General features: G+C 36.2%; 1 protein-coding gene across 3 annotated transcripts in view; it reads right to left on the bottom strand.

The window, feature by feature from the left end:
- LOC105984062 (chromosome unknown open reading frame, human C11orf30) overlaps nucleotides 1–25,531 on the bottom strand; it is a 70,879-nt gene that overhangs the window by 3,884 nt on the left and 41,464 nt on the right. For all 3 annotated transcript variants that reach the window (XM_013014123.1, XM_013014124.1, XM_013014125.1), the window contains 9 exons: nucleotides 23,326–23,462; nucleotides 20,069–20,242; nucleotides 16,883–17,081; nucleotides 10,569–10,733; nucleotides 8,768–8,923; nucleotides 7,512–7,553; nucleotides 4,863–5,014; nucleotides 2,312–2,875; nucleotides 843–1,340 (listed from right to left, as the gene is read on the bottom strand). In XM_013014123.1, coding sequence (XP_012869577.1) covers nucleotides 843–1,340; nucleotides 2,312–2,875; nucleotides 4,863–5,014; nucleotides 7,512–7,553; nucleotides 8,768–8,923; nucleotides 10,569–10,733; nucleotides 16,883–17,081; nucleotides 20,069–20,242; nucleotides 23,326–23,462 — 2,087 coding nt within the window. The remainder of the gene's footprint in view (nucleotides 1–842; nucleotides 1,341–2,311; nucleotides 2,876–4,862; nucleotides 5,015–7,511; nucleotides 7,554–8,767; nucleotides 8,924–10,568; nucleotides 10,734–16,882; nucleotides 17,082–20,068; nucleotides 20,243–23,325; nucleotides 23,463–25,531) is intronic.

Below are 25,531 nucleotides of genomic sequence, written 5' to 3'. Positions count from 1 at the left end.
TTGGGTCCGGTCGTGGGGCCTGAACTCTGGGCCTGGGCGCTGTCCCTCAGCTCTTCAGCTTAAGGCTAGCACTCTACCACTAGCCACAGCACCACTTCCGGCTTTTTGCTTATGTGGTGCTGAGGAATCGAACCCAGGGCCTTGAGCATGCAAGGCTAGTGCTCTACCATCCCAGCCCCTCCAATCTTAATCTTAATGCAAGATAACAAATGGCTTTTATAGAAGGAAGAGACATTGTGAAGGACAGTTCCATTGAGTTAAATGACCTGTACTTACCAACACATGACAGTAACCATAACAAGATTATTACAATACCCAAATAAAAAACAAACTTTATGGTTAATCCCTAGTCATAGAGTATTTAAGAAAATTCCCGCAACGTTTTTCTCCAGACATCTTAGTTAACTTAAGTTTGTCATAGAACCACACATTTAGACCAAGCACCAGAACTTTTTCAAGGATACAGTACCTGAAATTAACTTAAAGAGAAGTATAATCCAGTTAGATTTCAGGATTTTGGGAGCAGATTTAGAATCCCAAAATGTAACTTGCTAAGTCAATACAGTGGCAAAGCTGGCTTGTAACTTACAAAGTGAAACTTATACCCTCATTGCCTCTACAGTATGTTGGATGGTAATATCCACAAATTTTCTAATTCTCGCCCAGAAAATAAATAAATCAGTATATTTGTAATAGGTATTAAACCATCCCAAAGATAATCTCTGGTTTTGTTTTGGATTTTTTTGCTACCTTGGTTTGACTATTCCTGTGACAATCCCAAATGCACAAAACCCATAAATGCCCATCTGCCCAACATTTCTAATTTTTCTTCCAATTCTTACCTGGATGATAATTTCTGCTGGGCTCTCTTCAGCTTTCTTTTGGCCTACATTCTGAATACGCATGAATTGGCCTGTCGTAGGCACTCCCGGTGCATCGATTTTCCTGGTCGTTAGGGGAGGGCCAACAGCAGATGGACTTGAACAGGACTCTCTACATTTCTGTTGCTGGGGAGTGGAATTCGCCATCCCTGCCACCATGTGGGTGGAGGGTAATGATCCTGCTTCACCAGTGAGCATGCTAGTGGCAAGAGCCTTCTTTGGGGGATCCACTACCATATGCTCTACATTTGTATCAATCTGAGCTTCCATCAAAGACATTTTCAAAATGTCTGACACTGCTGTCTTCTCAGAGGGCTGAATGGGAGATATGCTTGTAACTGGTGATGTCAGCTTAGGCACAGAACTGCCACCAGTTATCTTTGTAACTGTGGGAGGCTGGCGCCCCTCAAAAGTTATCTTTGTAACAGAGGATCCTTGAGTTATAATTGGTTGCTCCACCTGAAAATAAATTGGGGTTGGGTGTGTTACAGCTACATCTCTTGAGAAAAACTAATCAAACACCCCAGACAATATGGCAAAAGAAACATTTGTGCAGAACACTAGGAAGACATTGTGAAGCTTGATGTTTTAATAAGAGGGCTGGATAGGAAGGATCTCGTTACTTTTAAGGAACCTAGGAAAAGAGGAGGGGTTAAAAGAACCTTTGTTCAGCCAGCCAAGGTTTATCACAGGAAAAGGGGGGAAAAAAAACAACAGCAGCCTAGTTTTTCTTTTGAATTGATATCCCTAAAGAGCATGCCTTCTATCTGGCTCAAATAATTTCATATAAACAGCTTTTAAAAATAAAAACAAGTAGAATATTTTCCCTAATATTTTGCTTCAAAAACATTGTATTTATACAAACAAATTCTCTCTATATATGTACTTATAATATACAATAAAGATATATTTATATATATATAATTCCAGAGCCAGTGATTTTTGCTAATAAAATTTTTGACTATCCAGATATTCTCCCGGACAACCTAGATGATAAACTTATAAACTAGACGGCGATGATGTAAACTTTTACAAAGAAGATCCTTAAAAGACAATTTACTTATTAGCACTATTCCCTCAGAAATAAAACAGTTTGCAGGCATGGAGATAAATAATACCTAAAATGAAAAATAATTTGGGGATATCGCTTCTATGCACTGTTGATCAATGCTGAAGTGATTTCATTAAAAACCTGCTTGGCAAATCAAGTTCTGAGTGCTAGCTTTTATTTTTCTTTTCCTATATTAGTGTGTGCATTTCCTCCCTAACATCAACCTTGTGATGGGATAAAGTAACACGAGCGAAATGAGGCTTTGGGATTTCCTCTTGCCAGGAGAAAGCACTGCTGGCATGATAGGGTTGTGATGTTCTCCCTTTTGTTTTCCGTGAACAGAGAAGTTTAATTTTGCATGCTATCAATATTCTGTTACCTGGCTTGCCGGCTGTTTCTCTGACGAGGCAGGGAGCGACATTTGGCTCTGGGGAGTTTGGGGCTGCACGTAGATTTTTGGTTGGTTCGGAGCCTGCTGAAGTTTAGGGAGCTGCTGTGTGGTTTTCACTGCAAGCACCTGTACTACAGTTTGCGGGGGCTGTGCCATTAAGGTAGGAAGCTGCCTGTCTTTGGCCACCATAGGATGCTGTGTGTGCTGTACATCTGGCTTGGGCTGTGCTTGTTCTTGCTGGAGAGGGGTGAGTTTCTGATGCCTGATGGAAAGTTGGGGCATTTGTGGGAGTTTGTGCTGGAGCTGGTCTGCCTGCAGGTGGATGGTCTGCTTCTGTTTAGTCTGGAAGCACTGTAGAGTTTTCACTTGCAGCTGAGTCTGTTCCAGCTGAGGCTGGCTAAGTTTCTGCTGTTTAGGTGACTGTGACTGAGTCAGGGCAGATCGGTAAAACAGACCTGTCTGAGGGTCTAAAGTGTCCATCTCTTCAACCTCACCCTCCTCAGTTGCAAGTTCTTCGCTGTGTTTGGTAAAAGCAGTATGACTGCTTAATGCCTAAGTATAAAAAAACAAAAACAAAAACAAAAAAAGAAAACAGGCAGAAAGTAAGAATAAAATAAGAAAAATAGCTCCATTGTTACATTTGTCTTAAACGGGAAAACTTAAAAAGATTTATACAGAAATTTTCAGAACAGTCTAAATAGACCAAGAAGGCTCAAGATGTTTTGATATCACAGGCTTGTAATTTGAACTTGTTAGCCATAAGAACTTCAAAATTTGGCCTACTCACTACCACAGGAAAAGTCCTAGAAGGCCTACAACATACACATTAGAGGAATAATAAGGTAACCTTACAAGCACAGCCTCAAAGAGGAGATATATTTCCCAGCTCAGCAAACAGCTCTGCAGCCCATCCACAAAGGATGCTGGCCTGTCTAAAGACAGGGTAAGCAGCCAAGGAGTGAGGTGCCCAGTGCAAAGCCAAGGTTCTTAAGAGGCCCCATCTGGCCATGTCCAGTGTTACTGAGGTCAGTGATATAGTCTATGTGACACCCATCCAGTTACCACAGCAAGCCTCCCTGAGGAGGGTGTGGTTGGCAGGCCAGAGTTCATCAGGCTCTGCCTGTGTGCACATTCCAGTCTCACCAGGCCACAGCTTCCTAGACACCTGGCTTCCAGGAGGAAGGCAGACTGGGAAAGGGACAGCTAGTGTCAGTTAGAACAGCACTGGAAGGAAGCGTCATCTTGAAATGGCTAGGGTCAGCCTGATGACTTCTAGCTGCTCTGAGAAGGCTCAATGTTGGAACCTACCTGCCTGGTTAGTGTCAAATGCAAAAAACCTGCAAAGCTAGTATGACACCTGCCAGCAAACTTCCCTTGGAGCTACAAGGTCTATCATATACCCATCTTTCCCACTGCCTTGTCATATACTAACTACACTACCACTTTAACTCTAAAACTGTGACATTTAATTGACACTTTCCCCTGTACTATATGACATTACAAGTTTTCAATTCAGCATCTCTACACTGCCTTTTAGGTAGTTTGCTTATAATTAAGTTCAACTGTTACCAGTTCAGTGATAGTGAATCTATGAATACTAAAGAAAGTTCATCCTTAAATCTGATACTCATAATATATCAATGTAATACAGCTTACACTCTGGGTATAAGTTCTACCTCTGCTACCTGGGGCTGATAGTTTCCAGGCCTGAGTTCCCAGATAGTTCCCTGAGTTCAAACCTGGGGCGGGGGAGGGTGGGAAGGGGGAAGAAGGGGAAAGGAGAGACAGAGGGGGGAGGTGGTGAGGGGGGGAGAGGGAGAGGACAGGAGGGAAGGAGGGAGAGGGTAGGGGGAGAGAGGAAGGAGGGGGGGAGAGAGTAGGGGAGAGAGAGAAAGAGAGAGAAAATAGGCCAACCTTTCAGCATCATATTGAGGCTTACATTAAAATAAAAGTGAAAACTCAATGCACAATGCTTGATAGTAAATGAGCCTACCTATATATTTTCCCTTTTCTCTATTTCTCTTAATTCCAGATGTTTGTTTTTTATTAGCTCATTACCTTCCCCACTGAGTCTCTCTTTTTAGCTAATTAAATAGTTAAAAGAAGCCAAATATTTTTTCTTACTTGTTCATAATGTTCCCGGAATTTATCAAAGTATAAAACAGGGGAAAAAAAACCCCAATAATATAACAGCAAGCAGCTAACCCAGCCAAATGCTATTTCATTTAAAATCTTAATTTATCTCAGCAATAAATTCTTCCATAACAAGATACACAGAAAGTGACGAAATCTTGTATTATTAGATTCATTCAGTCAGCCCTCCACCCTTTAAAAATGTTAAGCATTCACAGGAGGTTCAAAAGTATTGTTTCATTATTTTCTGGTACTAAGCTGATTCATTTCCTCCTCTACTCCTTGTAGATGAAAGAATTACACAAACTTTCTACAATTCAGTTACTATTCCTTTTAAAATAGAAGATGAAACTTATTTCAGAAATGAGGTAGTTACAGAGATAGAGAGGGGAAAAAGAGCTACAACCTGCTGCATAATATGGGTGATGGCTCCAGGGGAAGATGCGGGGATGGACTTCACTACCACCGAAGTCTGTGTTGCAGTCTGTGACTGAGCCACATGCTGAAGCAGAGTCCGCTGGGGCTGAGAGGGCTGTTGGGGCTGGGAGCGATGACTGACTGAAAATAGAGGAGGTGATGATATTTCTCCAGAAATCACCACAGGATCTGTAACCAGTGGTCATTTTAAACAAATGTCTTTGAGTTTCTATCATATATAGAGAGAGTAGTATTGTGAACTAAGAGGCAGAAGACCAGAATCTGCCCATCTATAAGCTGTGTGATTCTAAGAAAGTCTCTTATCTTCTCCAAGACTCTGTTTCCTCATCTGTAAAATGGGAATAACAGAGCTATTATAAGGATGAGAGGAGAAACATATACAGAAGCACTGTGAAAACTCTTATTATCAAGGAGGAACAAACTACTTAGTCAAATTCTCTTGTGAATTTCCCACTGTCTCTAGTAACTTTTATCCCCAAAAGATAACAAAGCAATAATAAATTTTCTGTGGTCCCAGGAATATCCTAAAGGAAAGTTAAGGCAATGTAAGTTTTAAAATTTCTTGGTTCCAGTTCCAAATGCAGTCCAAACATTAGAAGCATTCAATCCTCTATATCAAGTGACACTCTTATAGTCTTAAAAGTTTCTAAAAATGGAAGAAGTCAATGTAGTAATGCAGAAAAATAGAACAAAGGTCAACTTGGATTCTATCGCACTCTGCCACCAAACAGACATGGTGAATTTATGCTCTCTAAAACTTAGTAAGTTTTTTTTTTCTGACTTTTTAAGTGGGATAATAAAACTTGGTATTTTTACCTAGAAGAAGACTAAATGAATAGGTTGAAGAATAGTTCTTAAATTATAAAACATTAAGCAAATACAAGCATAACAAAAGAATAGAAAAAATCTGTTCTATCATTTCAGATTTAGGTCATTTAGGTATGGTTGTAGGAGACAACTTCACTTTTTTTTTTTTCTTTTGAACTAAGGGCCTGGGTGCTATCCCTGTACACCTGAACCACAACTCCATTTCTGGCTTTTTTGGTAGTTTATTGGAGATAAGAATCTCACAAACTTTCCTGCCTGGGCTGGCTTCAAACCACTATCCTCAGATTTTATCCTCCTGAGTAGCTAGTATTACAGGTGTGAGCCATTAGTACCTGACCAACTTTACTTTAAATACAATTTCAAATGGCACCGATTCCACACTTAGAAAATAGTGGAGTGTCCATGAGTAGATTGGTCACTACAGAAATAAGGTAAAAATATCATTTATGTACTATATATAATAACTAAACTTTAAAACTATTGGTGAAATATAAACTTTATTAAATTAAGATATTTCCTTTCATCTACATTTGTAATGTTCCTCATATATGCCTATATATAATATGAGATTATAAACAACCTAACCAGGATTCTTTCATAAATGTGCTACAGTATTTTTCTGTATTTTGTTGCATACTTTATAGAAGTTAATTAAAATTTCCACCTGTGATCAACTAAACTGAAGATTAGGATTTACATTAAAACAACTACTGAAATAATTTACAGTATGTTTGAATAGATGAAAAACAAATTATGATAATATTAAAATTAAGCAAGACAACTAATGAAGTCACTTCAATAGAAACACCATTCGTAGTGAGATATAAAAGTAATAAATTTTTGATAAAATTATTGGATTAAATGGAACATTTAGCCTGCCCACACTAATCTTTATTATTATTACATTGTTTTTAATAAAAAATTTAATAAAAGATCAATGAACATTATCTAAAAATAACTCTAAGATACTATAAATTTTCTTTTGCGCAAATCCCCAGTTTAGAAAACACAATTCAAAAAGATTAGAGAAAACTAATATCCACTACAAAATGATCCAAAGGGCTAGAGCAGCTGACTTTGAAGTCGAAATAAATGATCACTATGTCTGCATTTGTAATGGGCAGAGATTATAGAAGCTGGCACAGAGTAAACATTCAGAAAAACAAATGAAATGACCTTAACTGGGCCATATAAGCATCATAAAGCAGTCATTCACTGCTGTAAGGAACATTTATTGGGCTGGGGCCTGGGATGTGGCAAAGTGCTTGCCTAGCAAGTGCAACGTCCTGGGTTCGATCCCCAGTACCAAAAAAGACAAAAATAAATTCAGTTAGAAACATTTATTGGGCTGGGAAGGTGGCTCAGTGGTAGAGTGCTTGCCTTGCATGCATGAGGCCCTGGGTTCGATTCCTCAGCACCACATAAGCAGAAAAAGCCGGAAGTTGCACTATGGCTCATGTGGTAGAGTGCTAGCCTTGAGCTGAAGAGCTGAGGGACAGAGCCCAGGCCCCATGACCAGCAAAAGAAAGAAAGAAAGAAAGAAATATTTATTTATTGATTGAGAAGAGCATCAAAGGGCTCATTTCTAAAATGGGCTTCATTTATTTACTGATTGATAAAAGTATCAAAGGGCTCATTTCTACAATAGAAAAATTATCTTCCTTTCACTGAGTGGAGCTTACCTTTCCTCTACCAGATCAGAGTAGAGCGCATCCATTTAAGTGGTTCCCCCTACCAAACAATCATCTTTTATCTTCAATTATACTACAAATGGATGCACACCACTTACCTAGAAGGGGAAAAGCAACCTCTGTTCCCTCATCAGTGCGTTCTGAAAGGATAAGTAAGGGAAGAGATCATAGGTCTTCTCATCTATTTACCATGTAAAAATTTAGGTTACCCCAGAGTTAAAACTCAGTTTCCCAACATGCTGGCCTCTGCTTTAGTTAGCTTTCTGCTAAATCTAAAGAAAAATTCTAGATGGCTTTCCACAAACCTTAACTGATTTACCTTTGGGGAAATTTTAACCTATTAGTCCTGATAGCATATACTAAAAGAATGCCAAAGAATTTATTTTCCTCTATAGTATTTATATACTTTAAATGTTAGAAACTTTATGTTCTCCTTTAATCACTGCTTAAGAGAAAGGCTTTCTCTACATACTGCCTCATAAGTCATCTCTTCTAACCTTTTAATTGTTCATATCATTGCTATTTCAAATCTCAAGGTAAGGAAGGATCCAATATAGAAAGCAGTATTCCAGGTGTGCTCTTAACAGAATATGAAAAAAAGAAACTATTTGCCTTCCTATTTAACTTCTCCATGTGTTTTTCTGTAAGACCACATTTTAAACCAATGCCTAATCTGCTTCCCACTAGAATGTCTAAGTTTTCCCAGAGATTAAAGGTTTTCTAAAGTGTTTCTTTACTTTAAAAATCAAGACTGGTCCAGGAGCCAGTGTTAGTGGCCTAGCTACTAAGGAAGCTGAGATCTTTGGATCCTGGTTTGAAGCCAGCCTAGGCAGGAAAGTTCATAAGACTCTTATCTCCAATTAACTACTCTAAAAGCCAGAAGTGGAGCTGTGGCTCAAGTTGGTAGAGAACTAGCCTTGAGTAAAAAAGCTTAGGGATAGCACTAAACTCTGAGTTCAAGCCCAGGACACTGGGCGCTCTCTCTCTCTCTCACACACACATACACACACACATACACACACAAATACTGAAAAAGCAACAACAAAAATGAGGCTGGACTCTTTCTTGATTCATCTCTCCATGAAGTAAAAAAATCCAGCTGCATAAAATATTTATTCTAAGATAAAAGATACTTGCAGTTTTATATTACTTGAACTCTTTGTAACATCCTATTGATTTTTTCCCTAGTCTTTAAAAACAGGGCAAATCCCAAGAGTAGAATGAATTTTCCCCGAAATAAACAGGAAAAGAACTTAGAAACATAAATAACGTATTTTCTCCCAAAACAACTATCCCATAAAATACAGAAAGGTAGGCTTCCTACCTTAATACTGGGTTTTAAGAGGACACCTACCAGTAGTGATGTATTCAGCAACTAGTTCTGACTCTACCACAGCGATTGATGGGCTCTCAGGAGAGTGTCTCTTTTCCTGGGTCATCTGAATAGGCACTGCCATTTGACTCAAGTCAATAGTGGGTTGTCTTGGTTTAGATTCCAATTTTTCCTTTACTGCATTAAAAAAAATCAGGGAAAAGTTAACTTATTATAAATAAGTACTAAAATCAGAGTTGTCCATAAGAACAATGAATCTCTAGGGGGCTACACTGGCAGTAACTAAGACAACAACGAAATGAAAACATGGCTATACAAGTGCACAATCTGAGTAACAGAACCCAGCAGCCAAGCAAGAACTCATTTGCAATCACACTAAAATCCTCCTGTTAAAACCTTCTGATCAAACAGTCGTTGTTTTCCTATGTGTACTTTTCTTAAGATACTATTTCCTTTTCCCAGCAACATAGTCCCTTGATATCTCTAGTTCACTAAAAACATTGAATAATTATATACATCATGATTTATTCTAGGACACTTCTATCTAGAACAGTATGTCTTAGTGACCAGTTTAATTTAATTTTAATTTCTTGATATTTAAAATTCAAGAAATCTTCAGAGAATGTTACGAAGTCTTCAATGATTGTTAAAGAATAAAAGTTTTTGTTATTAGGAAAAAGTGGACTCTACAAAATGTCTGATAGAACAGTCTGGAATCAAGAATAAGTTCTGTGTATTGACTCACTTTCTATCTTATCTTTTTTTTCCTATAATATCTACTAATTCAAAGTTTCTATCTCTGGTAACAAAGACAGAAACATTGATGGAAATGGCTGGATTTGTCAAAGACAAGCAGTTGAGAAAATGCCTACGGCAAAAAATAACATCAATAGAAGGATTAACCTAACACATTAAATGCTAGTTTTTTTTTGGATAGCATAAAGTGTAAGTTATAATAAATGGTAATCAGTAACTAAGTCCACTAAAAGATCATTCCCACCACAGGCAAAATGGCGACTAAATCAAAACAATTATTTTAAACAAAGAAACTGAACCAAACAAGTACAAATATCACTCCACAAGTAGAGAGAATACCAAACTAGTAATAAAAAGATATGAAACCTCATTCTGTACTAGCCAATTGGGTAATCTCTCTAGAGCTCAGCTTACTTATCTATAAAATGGAAAGGTTAGATGAGATCATCAATATATTCCCTTCAATACTCTGGATAATCTCTGACCTATCATAAAAGACAATTCATGACAATGCAATACAAATTTGTCCTAAATACTTTTATCAAAGGTATTTATTAACTAGAAATACTGAGAGGATCTTATTACATGAATATACCTTTGCATTGAAGCTTAAGTAGATGACCTATAGAAGGAAATAAATCTGAAAATAAAATAAAACATTAGAATGTTTGCAAGAGCCACTAATGGTGTTATATGAGGGCAAAATTACTCTAATATCAAAGAGGATGGCAGGGGCCTTTTGATCTGCCTCCTGCTAACTATCTTTGTGTTTAGAAGTGACAGATCTATTATCCTCCAATACAAAAGGATTGTCCATTTTAAGGAGCAGGGGGAAAAAAAGACAGCTCTGCATTTTCCCCTTACTATTTACTATGGTCCATTTATTCTTCATACTCCTATGCACATCTTAAAGAACCAGTAAACAGACTGCAGCAATGATTGAAGACAAGTCCAGAGGGAGGGAAGTGTGCTCAAATAGCAAAAATTATATAACAGTGGTAGTATTTTAGCACAACCCATCTCTAGAGAAAACATGCTTCATTCAATTGAGCATGTGAATTCATACCTGTTGTCTGTTGGAGTTCTAACAGAGCTTTGATTGTTGAAGTAGCTGATTGTGATTCACTGGATACATCCTGATATATTATGGTGGGGCTAGTCTCCATTGCAATCTCATGTTCTGACCAATCCTGACGCCGGGAAGCAATTACATGAACTACAGGCTGGGAATCTGTTTTATATCAGTTAAAAAAAACAAAAACCCTATAAACAAAATGTCTCTTTAAAACATTTTTTGTTTTATCTTTGTACTATTGTAAACTTCATGCTTTATCTTCCCAATAGGACTGTAAACTTCTAAAAAGCATATTGTCTTTTAGTCTGAATTCATTTGCTTTATTCATCTATTTCACACTGTAAACCTATGTGTTAGAGTCTTTATTTGACACTGAGGAGATAAAGAAGTTCACAGAACAATCAAATGCTCAAGAAGCACAGTCTGATTGGGGAGATGAGTGTAAAAAGTCAAAGTACAATTCAATGTGATAGCTGCTATGTAAATAAGTGTGTATGCATATAGGTGAGTGCCTGCTTGTAGTTAGTAAAAAACAGTGTTATAGGAGTCTTTATTTTTCCCAATGCACCTGAAAATGTTTCTGTGTTACAGCATTACATCAATACTTATTATTGGATGAATGAATTACTGAAAAAAAAATCCTGTCTACTGACAGCAAAACAGGATAGATGGTCTACAAGCATCAAGACATCAAGACAAATGTAACATTCAGACGTTACAGTCTTAAGTTCAAGCCAACTGATAAGTCTCTACTACTTATTAGCAAGTTCAGTCTTTGGGTCTTAGCTTTACTATCTCTAAAACGGAAACAACAAAATTATCTCTACTTCAGCATTTCTTAGTAAAATAAAATGATATGCAGGTATGTAAATCAACATGTATAACAATAGAAATATGTTCTGAGAAATGAATGCCTTATTAGGCATCTGTCTTTGTAAGAGTATCACTTAGAATACGTCTACAACTTTGGATGGTATAGTCTATTGCACCACTATCCTATTCAGCCCCACTCTCCTCAACCAATATTCAGACATATTTCAGTCCGTATGTGCAATATGACATCCTACATAAGCTGTATAAATTGTGTAGGGCAGTATGATGGTTATTGGAGCCTGAAAGTACTCAGTTCTAAGATTCTTTGTTAGTTTCTAACTCAATCACATCCCTAATTCATAGGTTTCTATACTTACGCTATATACAGATACATATGTAAAGGCTAAATGTGCATCAAACTGAGTAACAAATTATTAATTAAGTTTCCTACCTATAAAACAAACATGTTGAACTAGATGGTTACTTATTTCCTAAACCCTTTTATCTAAGAAAACACACAGGAAACTATAGAAGATACAAAGATATATATGGCTTTATATCCTGGGGTAAATAAAAAATAATTAGAGCACATGAGACAAATATATAAGAAAGTAAGAGATGCCTTTAAATTGGGATAGTCAAAGCATCATGGACATGAAAAGAGTTCAACCCAAATTAAAAATAAACATAATTAAAGTTCAGCCCTCTATGAGCCTTTTATTTTTAAAAGGTACAAAACTGTCCAAAAAATACTGGAGCAAAGGAGTAACTTTTAATAAAACAGCATTTCCAAATAAAATCAATAGAATTTTTCATTACAATTAACAAATAGTATTTTCCTCTAAAATTTTGGGTAGAATATTTTCACATATTGATCTGTACACAGCAGAACATGATCCCATCACACCAAATATATGATTCATCCAATCAGTTTTTTCTTCACTTACTCTAAAGAGTCATGTAGGATTTCAGTTTAAGAGAACTAATGTTGGTTTTTAACCTTAATCCTCCAAGTCTTAGCTAGGATTACAGGTATGAACTACCACAGTGCTGGGCTACATTCTTTCATTTTTCATAATACAAATTAGCACATAACAACTCAGAAAAGTTATATAATTGTATGCTTTGATTAACTTGGGTTTATTTTTCCTCTTCATTTTGACCATTCAAGATCATGAGTCTTCAGGAAAAATAATCCTAGAAACTAAGCTGTGACTTAAGGTAATGTCATTGTGATTGTATATTCCTCATGTTCCCTACTTGAGTTTGTCTTCATATTCTGTTCCATTTTACCCATAAAATCTTGAATTCGATTCAGCTTTACAAGCACTTTTGGAAGGTTGAATATTAAGTGAAGAAAATTTTTTTTGACCATCCTGGGCCTTGAACTTCCAGCCTGGGTACTATCCCTAAGCTCCTTTTGTTCAAGGCTAGCATTCTACCTCTTGAGTTACAGCACCACTTCTGGTTTTTCTTTCTTTCTTTTTTTTTGGGTCCAGTCGTGGGCCTGAACTCTGGGCCTGGACGCTATCCCTCAGCTCTTCAGCTCAAGGCTAGCACTCTACCACTTGAGCCACAGCACCACTTCCGGCTTTTTTTTTCTGCTTATGTGGTGCTGAGGAATCGAACCCAGGGACTCATGCATGCAAGGCAAGCGCTCTACCACTAAGCCACCTTCCCAGCCCCACTTCTGTTTTTTCTGTGATTAATTAGAGATAAGAGCCTCATAGACTTTCTTGCCTGGGCTGACTTTGAACTCCAATACTCAGATCTCAGCCTCCTGAGTAGCTAGGATTATAGGTGTGAACCACCAGTATCCGTCTATAAAGAAATCTTTAATATTTAAAAAATATTTTCAACTCAATAAGGCTAACCCATTCCCAAGTAAGAAAGGAAAAAAAAGAGAAGAAAGCTATTTAGGGAAGAAAGAAAGCATAGACGAGTTATAGAAAACATATGAGCATCAGTAGATGACATAGGCAATATGGCCTTGAGTCAATAGGCTTGGTCAACTAGCTATTTATTAGTATCTAGGCAATTACCCATATGTATACCACTTAAAGGTACACTTATGAGGCTAGGGGAAACTGTAGAAAGAAGTACTTTAGACTCAGGCAACAAAAAAAGTACAAAAAAATGGTCAACATTAAAACAGCTGGTAGTAAAAAGTAATACTGGAAGCATATTAGAAAGAACGATAAAGCCAGGTGCTGGTTACTCATGCCTATAATCCTAGCTGCTCAGGAGGCTGAGATCTGAGGATCACAGTTCAAAGCCAGCCTGGACTGCAAAGTTCATGAGACTCTTAAATTCCAATTAATCACAAAAAAGCTGGAAGTAGTGCTGTGGATCAAGTGATAAGAGTGCTCACCATGAGCAAAAAGGAGCTCAAGAACAGTGCCCAGGCCCAGAGTTCAAGCCCTATGATCAGCATTAAAAATAATAACAGTAAATGAAAAAGAAAAAGAAAGAATAGCGATCTCTTCCAGGGTGATCTAACAAAATCTCACATCAGGATGATGAAGGCCTCTAATTCTAGCCTGCAAAGACAGTTCAGGATTTAAACATGGGACTTAAACTTCTGCTTTGAGATGGGGACACTAGAAGAAGTCTAGAAACCACAAGTAGAATCAATTTATTCCTTGGCATAAGACATCCCCTTACTCTACAACTTAGGTAAAAAGAAAGAATCTGAAGAAAAGGCCGATTCTTTTTTAGAATCCAATGGTAATTATTAAATGTACAAAGAATAATAGACTTTAGACTAAATTGTGGATAAGTTTGATAAAGAACATATTTACACATCACAGAGTAACTGTCTAACTTTGAACTTCTCAAAGGAAAATTTGTTAATTTCACAATTAACAATAACCAAGAGACTAATTATAAATATCATCAGTGTTATGACAGACTGGCACCATGTGACTCCTGCTAGAATAAAATTGAAAATACAACATTCATCCGTGGAATTTCTGCTGAATCTAACCATGAGGAAACATATAACAAAATCTAAGTGTATTCCACAAGTAAATGACCTATGAATTTTTCAAAAATGTAAAGTCAAGAAATTCTTTAATGGTAGATAATTTTAGTCTGCAACAGAAAAAGAATGATGGCAGTTACATGTAGCTAAATACAATGTAAGATCCTGAGTTAGAATGAGGATGGAGGGAACAGTATAAAGACTATTGCATATGTGAATATGGATTGATTATAACTAGATAACGGTCCTGATTTTGATAATTTTCTCTTAGCTATTAAGAGAATAACACTTAAGAAATATAGGTCTTGGGGCTGGGAAGGTGGCTCAGTTGTAGAGCGCTTGCCTTGCATGCATGAGTCCCTGGGTTCGATTCCTCAGCACCACATAAGCAGAAAAAAAAAGCGGAAGTGGCGCTGTGGCTCAAGTGGTAGAGTGCTAGCCTTGAGCTGAAGAGCTGAGGGACAGCACCCAGGCCCAGAGTTTAGGCCCCACGACTGGACCCTCCCCCCCAAAAAAAAGAAAGAAATATAGGTCTTAAAATGTAAGTATTTAGGGGAAAAAATCAGATGATATTGACAAATGGTTAACAAGTATACATATATATGATGGAAAAGGAGAGCAGAGAGAAAATAAACACAATAAAGCAGGTTTCAGAGTATATATAGTTCAGTGGTGAGTTTAGCATGCGCAAGGCCTGGTAGCTTAAAAAAAAACACCGAAGAAGACATCTAGAAGATACAAAGGAGTGAATTTTACTTTTCTTGCAACTTTTCTGTAAATTTAAAATTACCTCAAAAGGAAAAATTACTTTTAGAAAGAAAGCAGCAATGTAATAACAAAATAATGTTCACATTGTGTGAAATTATATCCTTCCTATGATTTTAAAAAGTCAGAATTATCTTTGATGAATCAAAACCTTAATTTCTTTCTCTTTAAATCACAACATATACATTCTTAGCCTTTGCCTTTGTGAAAATTGCTAAAAGGCTATACAAGAAGATTACACAGTAGATATACAAAGTAGATATGCCTACTTTAATTTATAAAAAATTTGAGTTACAGAATTTTTTATAGGAACAATTTTTAAAACAGAAAAGATAAAGTCAATATTTTTTCCTATCTTTAGCATAAAAACTGAAGATTCAAGGAAATAGCATGTTTGGAAAGTAATTAATTAGTAACTAATTAGTTTATGACTTCCTTAGGAAAAGACTAATAATTTAAAAGGATAACCTAAGAGTATATGTATATAGATATCAACTGGTCATTTGCCTTTTCAGCATCACCTCAAAAGTTAAATATTTTACCTGCCCTCAACTAAAACACTTGTGGAGAGAGGAAAAAAGAAAAAGATGGAGGGAGAGAAAAAAAGAGGGTGAGAAGGAACATGAGAGTCAGTATTATTCAAGGAACTGAAAATTTAAAAGAAAAAGCAGCCACCTAGTAGAACTAAGAATGGAATTTATATAAACCAAATCCATTAAGTCCAAAAGTAGTAACTGAAAAATGAACATCACTCTACTGTAACCAGCATATATACCAATATAAATCAATACAGAAAAATAAATCGTACAAACTGAAAAGTATTATTAGTCTAGTAATATCCTGGAAAAACTATCCACTTTCTAAATGTTGTATAGTTTATTGAAACAAAATCTGAGCTGCCATTTTACTTGAGGAGTCTTCAAATACCATTCATTTCATATTCTACCTCTCTTGTAAGGTTCTCTCATTGTCTCCTCACTAGAGTGTGAACTTTGTTATTTTGTTGGTTACTAATAAAATTCTTACACTGAAGTTTTAGATTTTTTTTCTTTTATTCTAGATTTTAAGCTCCTAATGGACAGAAACTATATTTTACTCAATCTCTATAGGGTTTAGCACAATGAATGAACTAATAAATATCAAACTGAATTAATATTCAGCAATTTGAACCAATAAAATTGATCTGAAGATGCCATTAAAGAGTTAAAATAATGAAGAGTTTGCACAATAAGAATATATACTATAGAAAAGTAGCAGGTCTCCAGCAAGATTAACAGGAAGGCAGTAAAAAGGAATGGATGAATAAGGAAGAAACAAGAGAGAAGATTAAAAGCTTTGCTTAGATGCACAGTGTATAAGCACGGTCATAAATTAGCAACAAACTTTTCAAAGGGTGTATTCACTTTCTTGCATACTTTTCTCACTACTTACCCAAACCAAACAGGAAAATATAAAAATTAGCACCTGGAAATCACAGCCATACTCAGTTTAACACTTACACACCTAATAAAAATCATCCTCTAAAGTACCATTTGATAAATATATGTCATGCAAGAAAGAATGGTAAGCATTATCAAAAATAAAATTTCAACTTACTGATTACAGTACTAAACAAAAGAAAATAAAATCAAAAGACATGACAAATAAAACATACAAATTTGGTTTGATATACCTAAAAGAAACTTTGGAATTAGGTCACTATACCAGCAAAACTCACATAAATCAGAAATAAAATGGATCTTACCTTGGGAACTTTGGGAAGACTCTGTAGAAGAGGAACTACTATCTGTGTAGGTTGGTGGTTCTTCTTTTCCTTCCTGAATAGAAGAATTACCAGCCTCAGCTACTCTGGATGCTTGCTGCAGTGTTTCTGTTACCAGCTGTCTTGTTTGTTCACTAACAACTGTGGCTTGAAAGGTCACTGGTTTAGGTTTAATAAGAACCTAGAAGGAAAGCAGAAACATAATCCAGATGAAATTTAGAGCACTATTTAAAATGTTGAACTTCTAGGTCATGAACTAGTATTTTCCTGATATGGAAAAGAATATTCTTGTATATTTATATGCTTTAGGCATAGTACTGCTCATTGATAATTAATTCAATCTACAAATTATAGTTAGGCCATGTATAAAATCTGAGGTGGTATGTGCCAGATTCAACAGCTATGATTCTGACAAGAGTCTTGGTGTTTATTTTTTCTCACCTATACAATGGCAAGTTTACAGCAGAATAACAGTCACAAACTTAAGGTCATAGAACAAAAAGACACAAGGAGCCTAGATTTGCAATTTTTGAACATTAATGCATGACCTCCTCTCTCTCTCTCTCTCATTATTTATTAATGTAATAAAAATAAGCCCTAATTTTTAGGTTTGATTAAGCCACTCTTCTTCAAATTTCTTCTACTAGGAACCAAATAAGATTCCTAGCTGAAACAGTAGCATAAAATAAACTTATTAAGAGCTAAATAAACTTTGAAGAACCCCCAAAGGGACACTGACTTTAAATTACAATAAAAACCAACATGGAATACATCAACTCCTGGCAAAAGTAAAAAACACAGATAATGAAACAAGTTAAAAACAAACAACAAAAAAAAAACACTACCTTACCATAGTCATTTTATTTTTACCATATGTAAGATTCCAAACCTTTTCAGACTCTATTAAGTCACACATTTCCAAAATTTTAAGATTGAAAACACAGTTCATAATTATGCATTAGATGATGGAACAAAGTTGTTACTGTTGAATTTGATAAAAAATCTAGACTTCTCAAAAAACTAATTTTTAGATATAAAAAAGATTTGGCTGTCTCAAAGAATTTATTTGTTTCAAAGACAAATTATTATTTTGTAGGTAAATTAACACCTTTTACAAAAATTATACAATAAAATTTCTCAATCAAAGCTGATACTGCTTCCTTGGATAGGCTCAGAAAAGCAGTTTGATTTCAGTACCCTTTATATTGTATATAAGTTTATCTGATTTGGAGATAGAAAGGGGAATCACAGAAGTGGTGAGACAAAAAACAAAGAATGAACCAATGCAACAGTGATATAAGAGACTATGTTGGAAATATACTTTACAACTTGGGTAGAAGGGAGTGGGTAGGGGGAGGATAGCAGAAAACGGGGGCAAGGGTAACAATATTCGACAAGAATTGTACTCATTTCCTTACTTACATAACTATAACCCCTCTATGTATCACTTTTGCAATTAAAAAAAAATAAAGTACTTATAAATAGTACCCAAGCCAAAGAAGCTTAAGAGAGACTTCTCAAAAGAATAGCAAACAGGGCTGGGAAGGTGGCCCAGTGGTAGAGCGCTTGCCTTGCATGCCTGAGGCCCTGGGTTCGATTCCTGAGCACCATATAAGCAAAAAGAAAAAAGCCAGAAGTGGCGCTGTGGCTCAAGTGGTAGAGCGCTAGCCTTGAGCTGAAGAGCTGAGGGACAGCGCCCAGGCCCAGAGTTCAGGCCCCACGACCGGACCAAAAAAAAAAAGAATAGCAAACAGGCACATGAGGAAATGGCTCAACATCCTTGGCCATAAAGGAAATACAAAACTTTGAGATCCCATCTTATCCCAGGTAGCTTGGCCAACATCAAAAATTTGAACACCAAATTCTGGTGGGAATGTGGGGAAAAAGGACCTCTCTTGTACTGTTGGTGTGAATGTAAACTAGTACAACCATTCTGGAATACAGTTTGGAGGTTTCTCAAAAAACGAAACAGAACTTCCCTTTGACCCAGCCATACCACTCTTGGGCACTGACCCAGATCATTACTAAGTCAGAATATAGTAAACATGTCTGCATTCACATTCATTACTACACAATTTACAATAGTCAAGTTATGAAAACAGCTTAGATACCTTTACAACAAATGAGTGGATCAATAAATGTGGTACACACAAACACACACACAATGGAATTTTACTCATCTATTAGAAAGAGTAAGATTATGTCATTTGCAGGGAAATGGATAGACCTAGAACAAATCAAGATGAGTGAGGTAAGCCAAGCAGAGAGACAAATGGCATGTATTTTCTCTCATATGTGGAAGCTAGATCTAAAATACAACTGGACCTGATCATGATAACATATACAGGACTCTATCCATTCACACACAGACTAAAGGATCAGGATATCCCTAGGGGAGGAATCCAAAGGTGTAAATTCACTGAACATTTAAAATACTATTTACCAAAATGAGCTTCAGGAAATGGGAAAAAAGAAATAGGACCCAAGCAACATAAGATAATATCCTGAGCCTCAAATTCTAGGCAAACTGTCAAAAAAGTTTCTTTACCTTCTATTGGTTGAAAAATAAACCGATCACTAACAGCTGTTATGCAGGATTCAAGAAAAACAAATTTCATAAGTACTTCTGAAGCCATGTTGGCTTATAAAAAGCAAATTCTTTGAGATTCTGCAGTTGCCATCTTCCATCAACTAGTTACCATTCAAAGTTCAATATACATAGTAAATTTTATCCTAAGGGTATACTTTTCCCCAATTTGGCATATAATATTATAGAAATACGTTGATATCTTTAAATGTACTGAAGCATAACTACAATAAAAAACTCCACAGATTTTGAGGACACATTAATAATTACATAGTCTTGTCTTTTAAGACTACTGACTTTTTATTTAAGAATTTAAAATATGGGGCTGGGAAGGTGGCCCAGTGGTAGAGCGCTTGCCTTGCATGTATGAGTCCCTGGGTTCAATTCCTCAGCACCACATAAGCAGGAAAAAAAAAAGCCGGAAGTGGTGCTATGGCTCAAGTGGTAGTGCACTAGCCTTGAGCTGAAGAGCTGAGGGACATCGCCTAGGCCCAGAGTTCAAGCCCCACGACTGGACCCCCCCCAAAAAAAAGAATTTAAAATATAAAAATCAAGAAAATTCACCATAAATTATAGCATACCTGTGTTTTCCCTTGCTGCCCATAAACAATTTTTGTTGGGATGATTTTGGCTGCTGGTTGAACTGTAGAACCTATTCCTTTTGGCTGAGTTACAATCATTTTGGTGATAGGTCTTGTAGCAGTGATGATAGCAGGCTTTGCTCCTGTTGGCACTGTCTGAATAGTCTTTTCTCCCTAAATTAAAGACAATGAGTATTAAAGAAATTCATATGCACTTAACTGTTTGGCTGGTTTTTCAGAGAATGCTGCTAAGAGTGCTTATGCTGGCCTCAAACTGATATCCTCCCACCTCAGCCCCCATCAGTGCTGAGATTATGGTCTGTGCATTACATAATATGGTTAGACTTATATACATTTAAATGATTAAAAAATGTCCTTTTAGTAAAAAAACATAGAAAAACATTAACAAGTTAATGAAAAAAGGATTGCAGCTTATGGAACAAAGTACAATATATCTAAGTTATCAAAAATCCTAGACTTCATTGAAATATTAGAAGCCAGGAGGTGTAGATGTGGCTCAGGTGGTAAAGCAAAAGCATCAGATACTGAGTTTGAGTCTTGGTCTTGGACAAAAAAAAAAAGGGCTATTAGAAACGACCCAGCCAACTTCCTAACCAAAGAAATTATTTTGCAATGAGTAAAATTTTTTAAATTAGGGTCTGGGAAGGTGGCTCAGTGGTAGAGTGCTTGCCTTGCATGCATGAGGCCCTAGGTTTGATTCCTCAACACCACATAAACAGAAAAAGCCGGAAGTGGTGTTATGGCTCCAGTGGTACAGCACTAGCCTTGAGCTGAAGAGCTTAGGGAGAGCACAGGCCCAGAGTTCAAGCCCCACGACCAACAAAAAAAAAAAAAAATTATTACTACATTTAAGAATATTTGTTATATTACCAATTAATAAAATGAATCTATTAAAACAGCCTGGGGGAATATATACTAAAATCTTAACTATAGTTATATCTAAAACTGTAGATGGTAGGTCCCACTTTACTTTTCAATATCTCTAAAGTGGATATTTGCATAATAAAGCAATTATGCAACATACATTAGCTAAATGTACACATACAAAACAAATTGCCTAAATTCTATATTTGTAAAATTTTAAAAAGTGCATAGCAGGATGTCTATGTGGAAAAAGTATGGGCAAGAGATGAAAACAACAAAGATGTTAACACTCTAAGATTACCTTAAGGCATTTCCTATGTCTTTTTATTATTATGTTACTAATATCACTTTAATCTATTAACTGGATAGCTTAAGCCCATTGACCTTTCACCATTTTTGCATTTCATTTGCTGTATTCTTGGTGTGTGTGTGTATACTCTGCCACTGAAGCTACAACCTCAGCCTGTTTTAATCTTAAGTACTATTCATGATCATTTATGGTAATTCATGATCTCAACATCCTTTTACTTTCAAGTAACTAAATGCAAATATAATGATTTTACTATTATTTAAAATTTTATAGTTAAAATTCACAAAATTAAAAAATAAAGGATCTGACAATTTCTATCTTTTTTTCCTTTTGTAATTCTTAGGCATCATATTAAATGTATGGTTTTCTAAACTTAGCAGTCAGTAAAATGAAAGGACACACATTAACTGTCTAAAATGCAATTATATGAATTTAGAGCTAAATATGATTACAAAAATAATTTTACTACCTGCTGCATTTATCTAAGGGAAAAGTAGTATCTTCCAAACATGGAAAAACGTATTCAACATACATATACTACCCTCAGTAGCATCTCTGGAAAGAGCTCTGATTCATTTGCCAAGAGCTACTACTTTGCAAATGGGCATGTCTAGCTAATTAAACAGAATGATGGGTCCTGCTCCCAAGTATGATGACCCAAACAAAGCTAACTAGCAAGTATTTATGAAAAATCTCTTCTTAAATATTGTGGGATTACACAGGTGTGCAACTAGTGAAGTAGTAGAGCAGACTCATATATACTGAAGATTGTTTTGTATGTTGGTCTGCTTGTTTCACTAGCATAGCCCATGTAAAAAGTTGACAAATGTAGAATCTTGGATCTCTCTGATCACATAAAAGCTATAATGCATGCTGGGTGCTGGTGGCTCACTCCTGTAATCCTAGCTGCTCAGGAGGCTGAGATCTGAGGATCACGGTTCAAAGCCAGACTGGGCAGGAAAGTCCGTGAGACTCTTATCTCCAATAAACCACCAGAAAACCGGAAGTGGTGCTGTGGCTCAAGTGGTAGAGTGCTAGCCTTGAGCTGAAGAGCTGAGGGACAGTGCCCAGGCCCAGAGTTCAAGCCCCATGGCTGACAAAAAAAAAAAAAAAAAAAGCTATAATGCATGGCCTACACTTAAAAAGGATTCTGAAAATCTGAATTTTAATCCTGACTTTACTTTTGGCCTACTGTGTAAAAGTCAACCTAGAAAAAAAACAGAGTTTTGTACATATTGAAAAAGCCTAATTAATACTGGATACCTTCCAACACTACGAAAGATTATAATGCCTACAGAACTTCAATGAAATGGAACATTTCATTTTCTAGTGAAGATCTCTTGCTGAAAGTTAACGTCATTAACAAGCCTAGGCACATAAGTCTCAAGAATAGTAACAATAAGAAGAAAACCAATGACTAAGGACTTCCATATGCCAGACACTGTTTTGAGCACTTTTAAAACAGCTATCATCATCCCCAATGCATATGAGGAATTAAGGATTAGAAACGTTGAATAAACTACCATAGGTTAAAAAAAATACAATATGAATATTAAGACACAAAGCTGAGGTCAAAGTCCAAACTTTTTAACAACTGCCTTCAGCACTCTAAATCAATTAGCTTTTTAAAAAATTGATTTAAAGAGATAAAAGCAGCAAGTAAATTCTCATCAACTGATTCTGTCTTAAACCCAAATTTCTCTTTGCCCATCCTAAGCCAAATACTAAGCAATATCTACTGATTATAAACAAGAATAAAACTGTGTTCCAATAGAAGTCCTCTTGCAGTTAAGGAGTGAAATTCTTAACCTGGACTAAGCTAAGCATCTAAATCACAATCACAAGCAATCTAGCTACAAACAACTCTGAGCAAAATGATTTAGAAATTCCTGTGAAAATGACATTCATTGGTGGTTCTTTAACAGTTACTACATCATAGCAGTGAAAATCAAGCTATGCTGCCATTTTTAGGTTCTCAGATCCTTGGGCAAATATTTGTATTGCTGGTCTTTAAAATCTACAGGGACTGCTTGCTGAATGTACAGTTCAAGCTTTTACTTACTCCAGCATTTAGCAATGTTGTGACAACATTTTTGCCAGGGAGGCCTTGAATGGTTGTTCCTTTTCCTGTAGTCTTTTGCACAACAATTACATTGGGCTTGGAAGTCATTGGGATTGTAGTGATTTTGGTAGTCGTTCCTTAGAGAAGGGGAAAGAAAAGGAGGCCTGAGTTAAGGACTAGTGATACTTGGATATTTCTGCTTATGTTTACACAATTAACACATGTAGTCAATGTCATCTACAGGTAACATGAATGCTGTCATAATGAAAATGAAGGCATAAAATAGTAAGCTAGTCAACCATAATAGTCAGAAGTGATTCTACAGCAGTTATCATCTTAGAAATTGAGAACCTACTAGACACAAATTCAGAATCTAAAACATCTTTCCTACTTAATAGTTCTTTGACTAATTAAATGAAAGAAATAAAAATCTCTATCCCATGGCATGCATGTCCTTCAAGCCCAGTATTAAATCTATGTGACACCAAGAGGGGAAAACTCGTCAAAAAAGAACCGAGGAGGAGCTGGTAGAGTGGTTCAAGTAGTAGAACATCTGCCTAGCAATCATAAGAATTGAGAGTTCAAATCCTAGTACTGCCAGAAGAAAATGAACATAGGAAGAAAATGTCATAATTCACACACTTATTTCCAGAGAAAATTATGAAAATAAGTTATATGTTTTATATGTCTAAGAAAGACAAAGTGAATTTTGGTAATCTGCAGAAACATATTATATTGCCCTCTCCTAAATATTTCCATAATCTGCTTCAAGCCTATTGTATCTTTCACATCTATCTGCTTATCAAATTCATGCTCAACACTCATACCATGGCTTGACTCTGTACTAGCAAATCAAGTGTATCTTTTCATGTTATTGACTCTTCAGTGATTAGCAGAGTAGGTACTAATTACTTTGTGATAGTTGCTCATTTTATGTATAAACTCTTCTTGTGTAGGCCACAAGTCTATAATCCCAAATTCTTGGAAAGCAGAGACAGGAGGATTTTGAGTTTAATCAAGGAAAAGTTGGAGAGACCCTCTCTCAAAATAAAACCCAAGCCAAGGGGCTGAGGGCATGGCTCAAGAGGTATAGAATTTGCCTAGCATGCATGAAGCCCTGGGATCAATATGCCATTGACTTAATTTATCAGCAATGTCTATTTTCAAAGTATTTTAGTGTCAGCTCAGAAAGCAGGCCCTTATCTCATCATATTGTTTTTCTCTTGCTTATTTTTCTCTTTTAAAAAAAACTGCCACCCTACTCAAATTTTCTATTATATAAACAACACAGGTAAGTCAAGGTACTCCTTGACTTTTAAAGCAAGGTTTTGTAAGAATGTGGCCTTTGATTTTTAATTCTAAAAAACACCCCACTAATTTTATCATGTAAGAACCCAGAATATGTTTATATGGTTTAAAGCCTCCCTAATCACTATATCTCATTCCAATTTCCCCTCAAGTGTCAAAGTCCTGCATGATGTGGCCCTCTATCTGGGAGCTTATGAGTTCCTCCTCCTCCATAGTAAACATCATATACTCTAGGCTAACAAGTTATTTCTTCATTATGCTTTCCTATTACTTACCATCCAAAGCCCAAACTCCATTACATAGTAGCTGTGTCAGAATTTAATCTTCAGGATTATCTAATACACAACACTCTTTAAGTGGAGACAGTCCTCCAGCACTTTTAACTTTTAGTTATTTTTGGCTTGGGTTTTGAATTTTTGTGCAGGGTGGGCTGGATTATCCTCCTATTTATGTTTCCCACAGAGCTGGGATGACAGCTACTATAACACAGAGCTATTGGTGAGATGAGGTCTTCATAACCTTTTGTTCTGGTCCCAATTAAGATTCACCTGATCCCTACCTTCTGAGTAGATGGAATTACACAGTAGCTAAGATTATGCATGGCCTGTTTAGCATTCTTTAGGATACAGAATGAAACTCAGGTACATGTCTATGTTATCACAGCATTTCACAGAATATCTGGCTTGTAACATATCAGAGAACCCACCTACACAGTATAGTTAAGACACAATGCGTACAAATAACTGTGACTAACATCTGAATCATGATACAGACTCTGGTTCTGATTCATTCCAGGAAAACATACTTTTTAAAGAGAGGTTTATAAAAGTTTGAACATTATGGTAGATTGGCTTAAAGAAGAACACAGTATTTAACACTTCAGATTTTACTATTGATA

Source organism: Dipodomys ordii, unplaced genomic scaffold (genome assembly GCF_000151885.1).
Source record: "Dipodomys ordii isolate 6190 unplaced genomic scaffold, Dord_2.0 Scaffold22, whole genome shotgun sequence".
In the NCBI taxonomy this organism is placed as follows: domain Eukaryota; kingdom Metazoa; phylum Chordata; class Mammalia; order Rodentia; family Heteromyidae; genus Dipodomys; species Dipodomys ordii.
The sequence above is the reverse complement of the archived record's forward strand: the minus strand, read 5'-3'. Positions and strand labels throughout refer to the sequence as shown.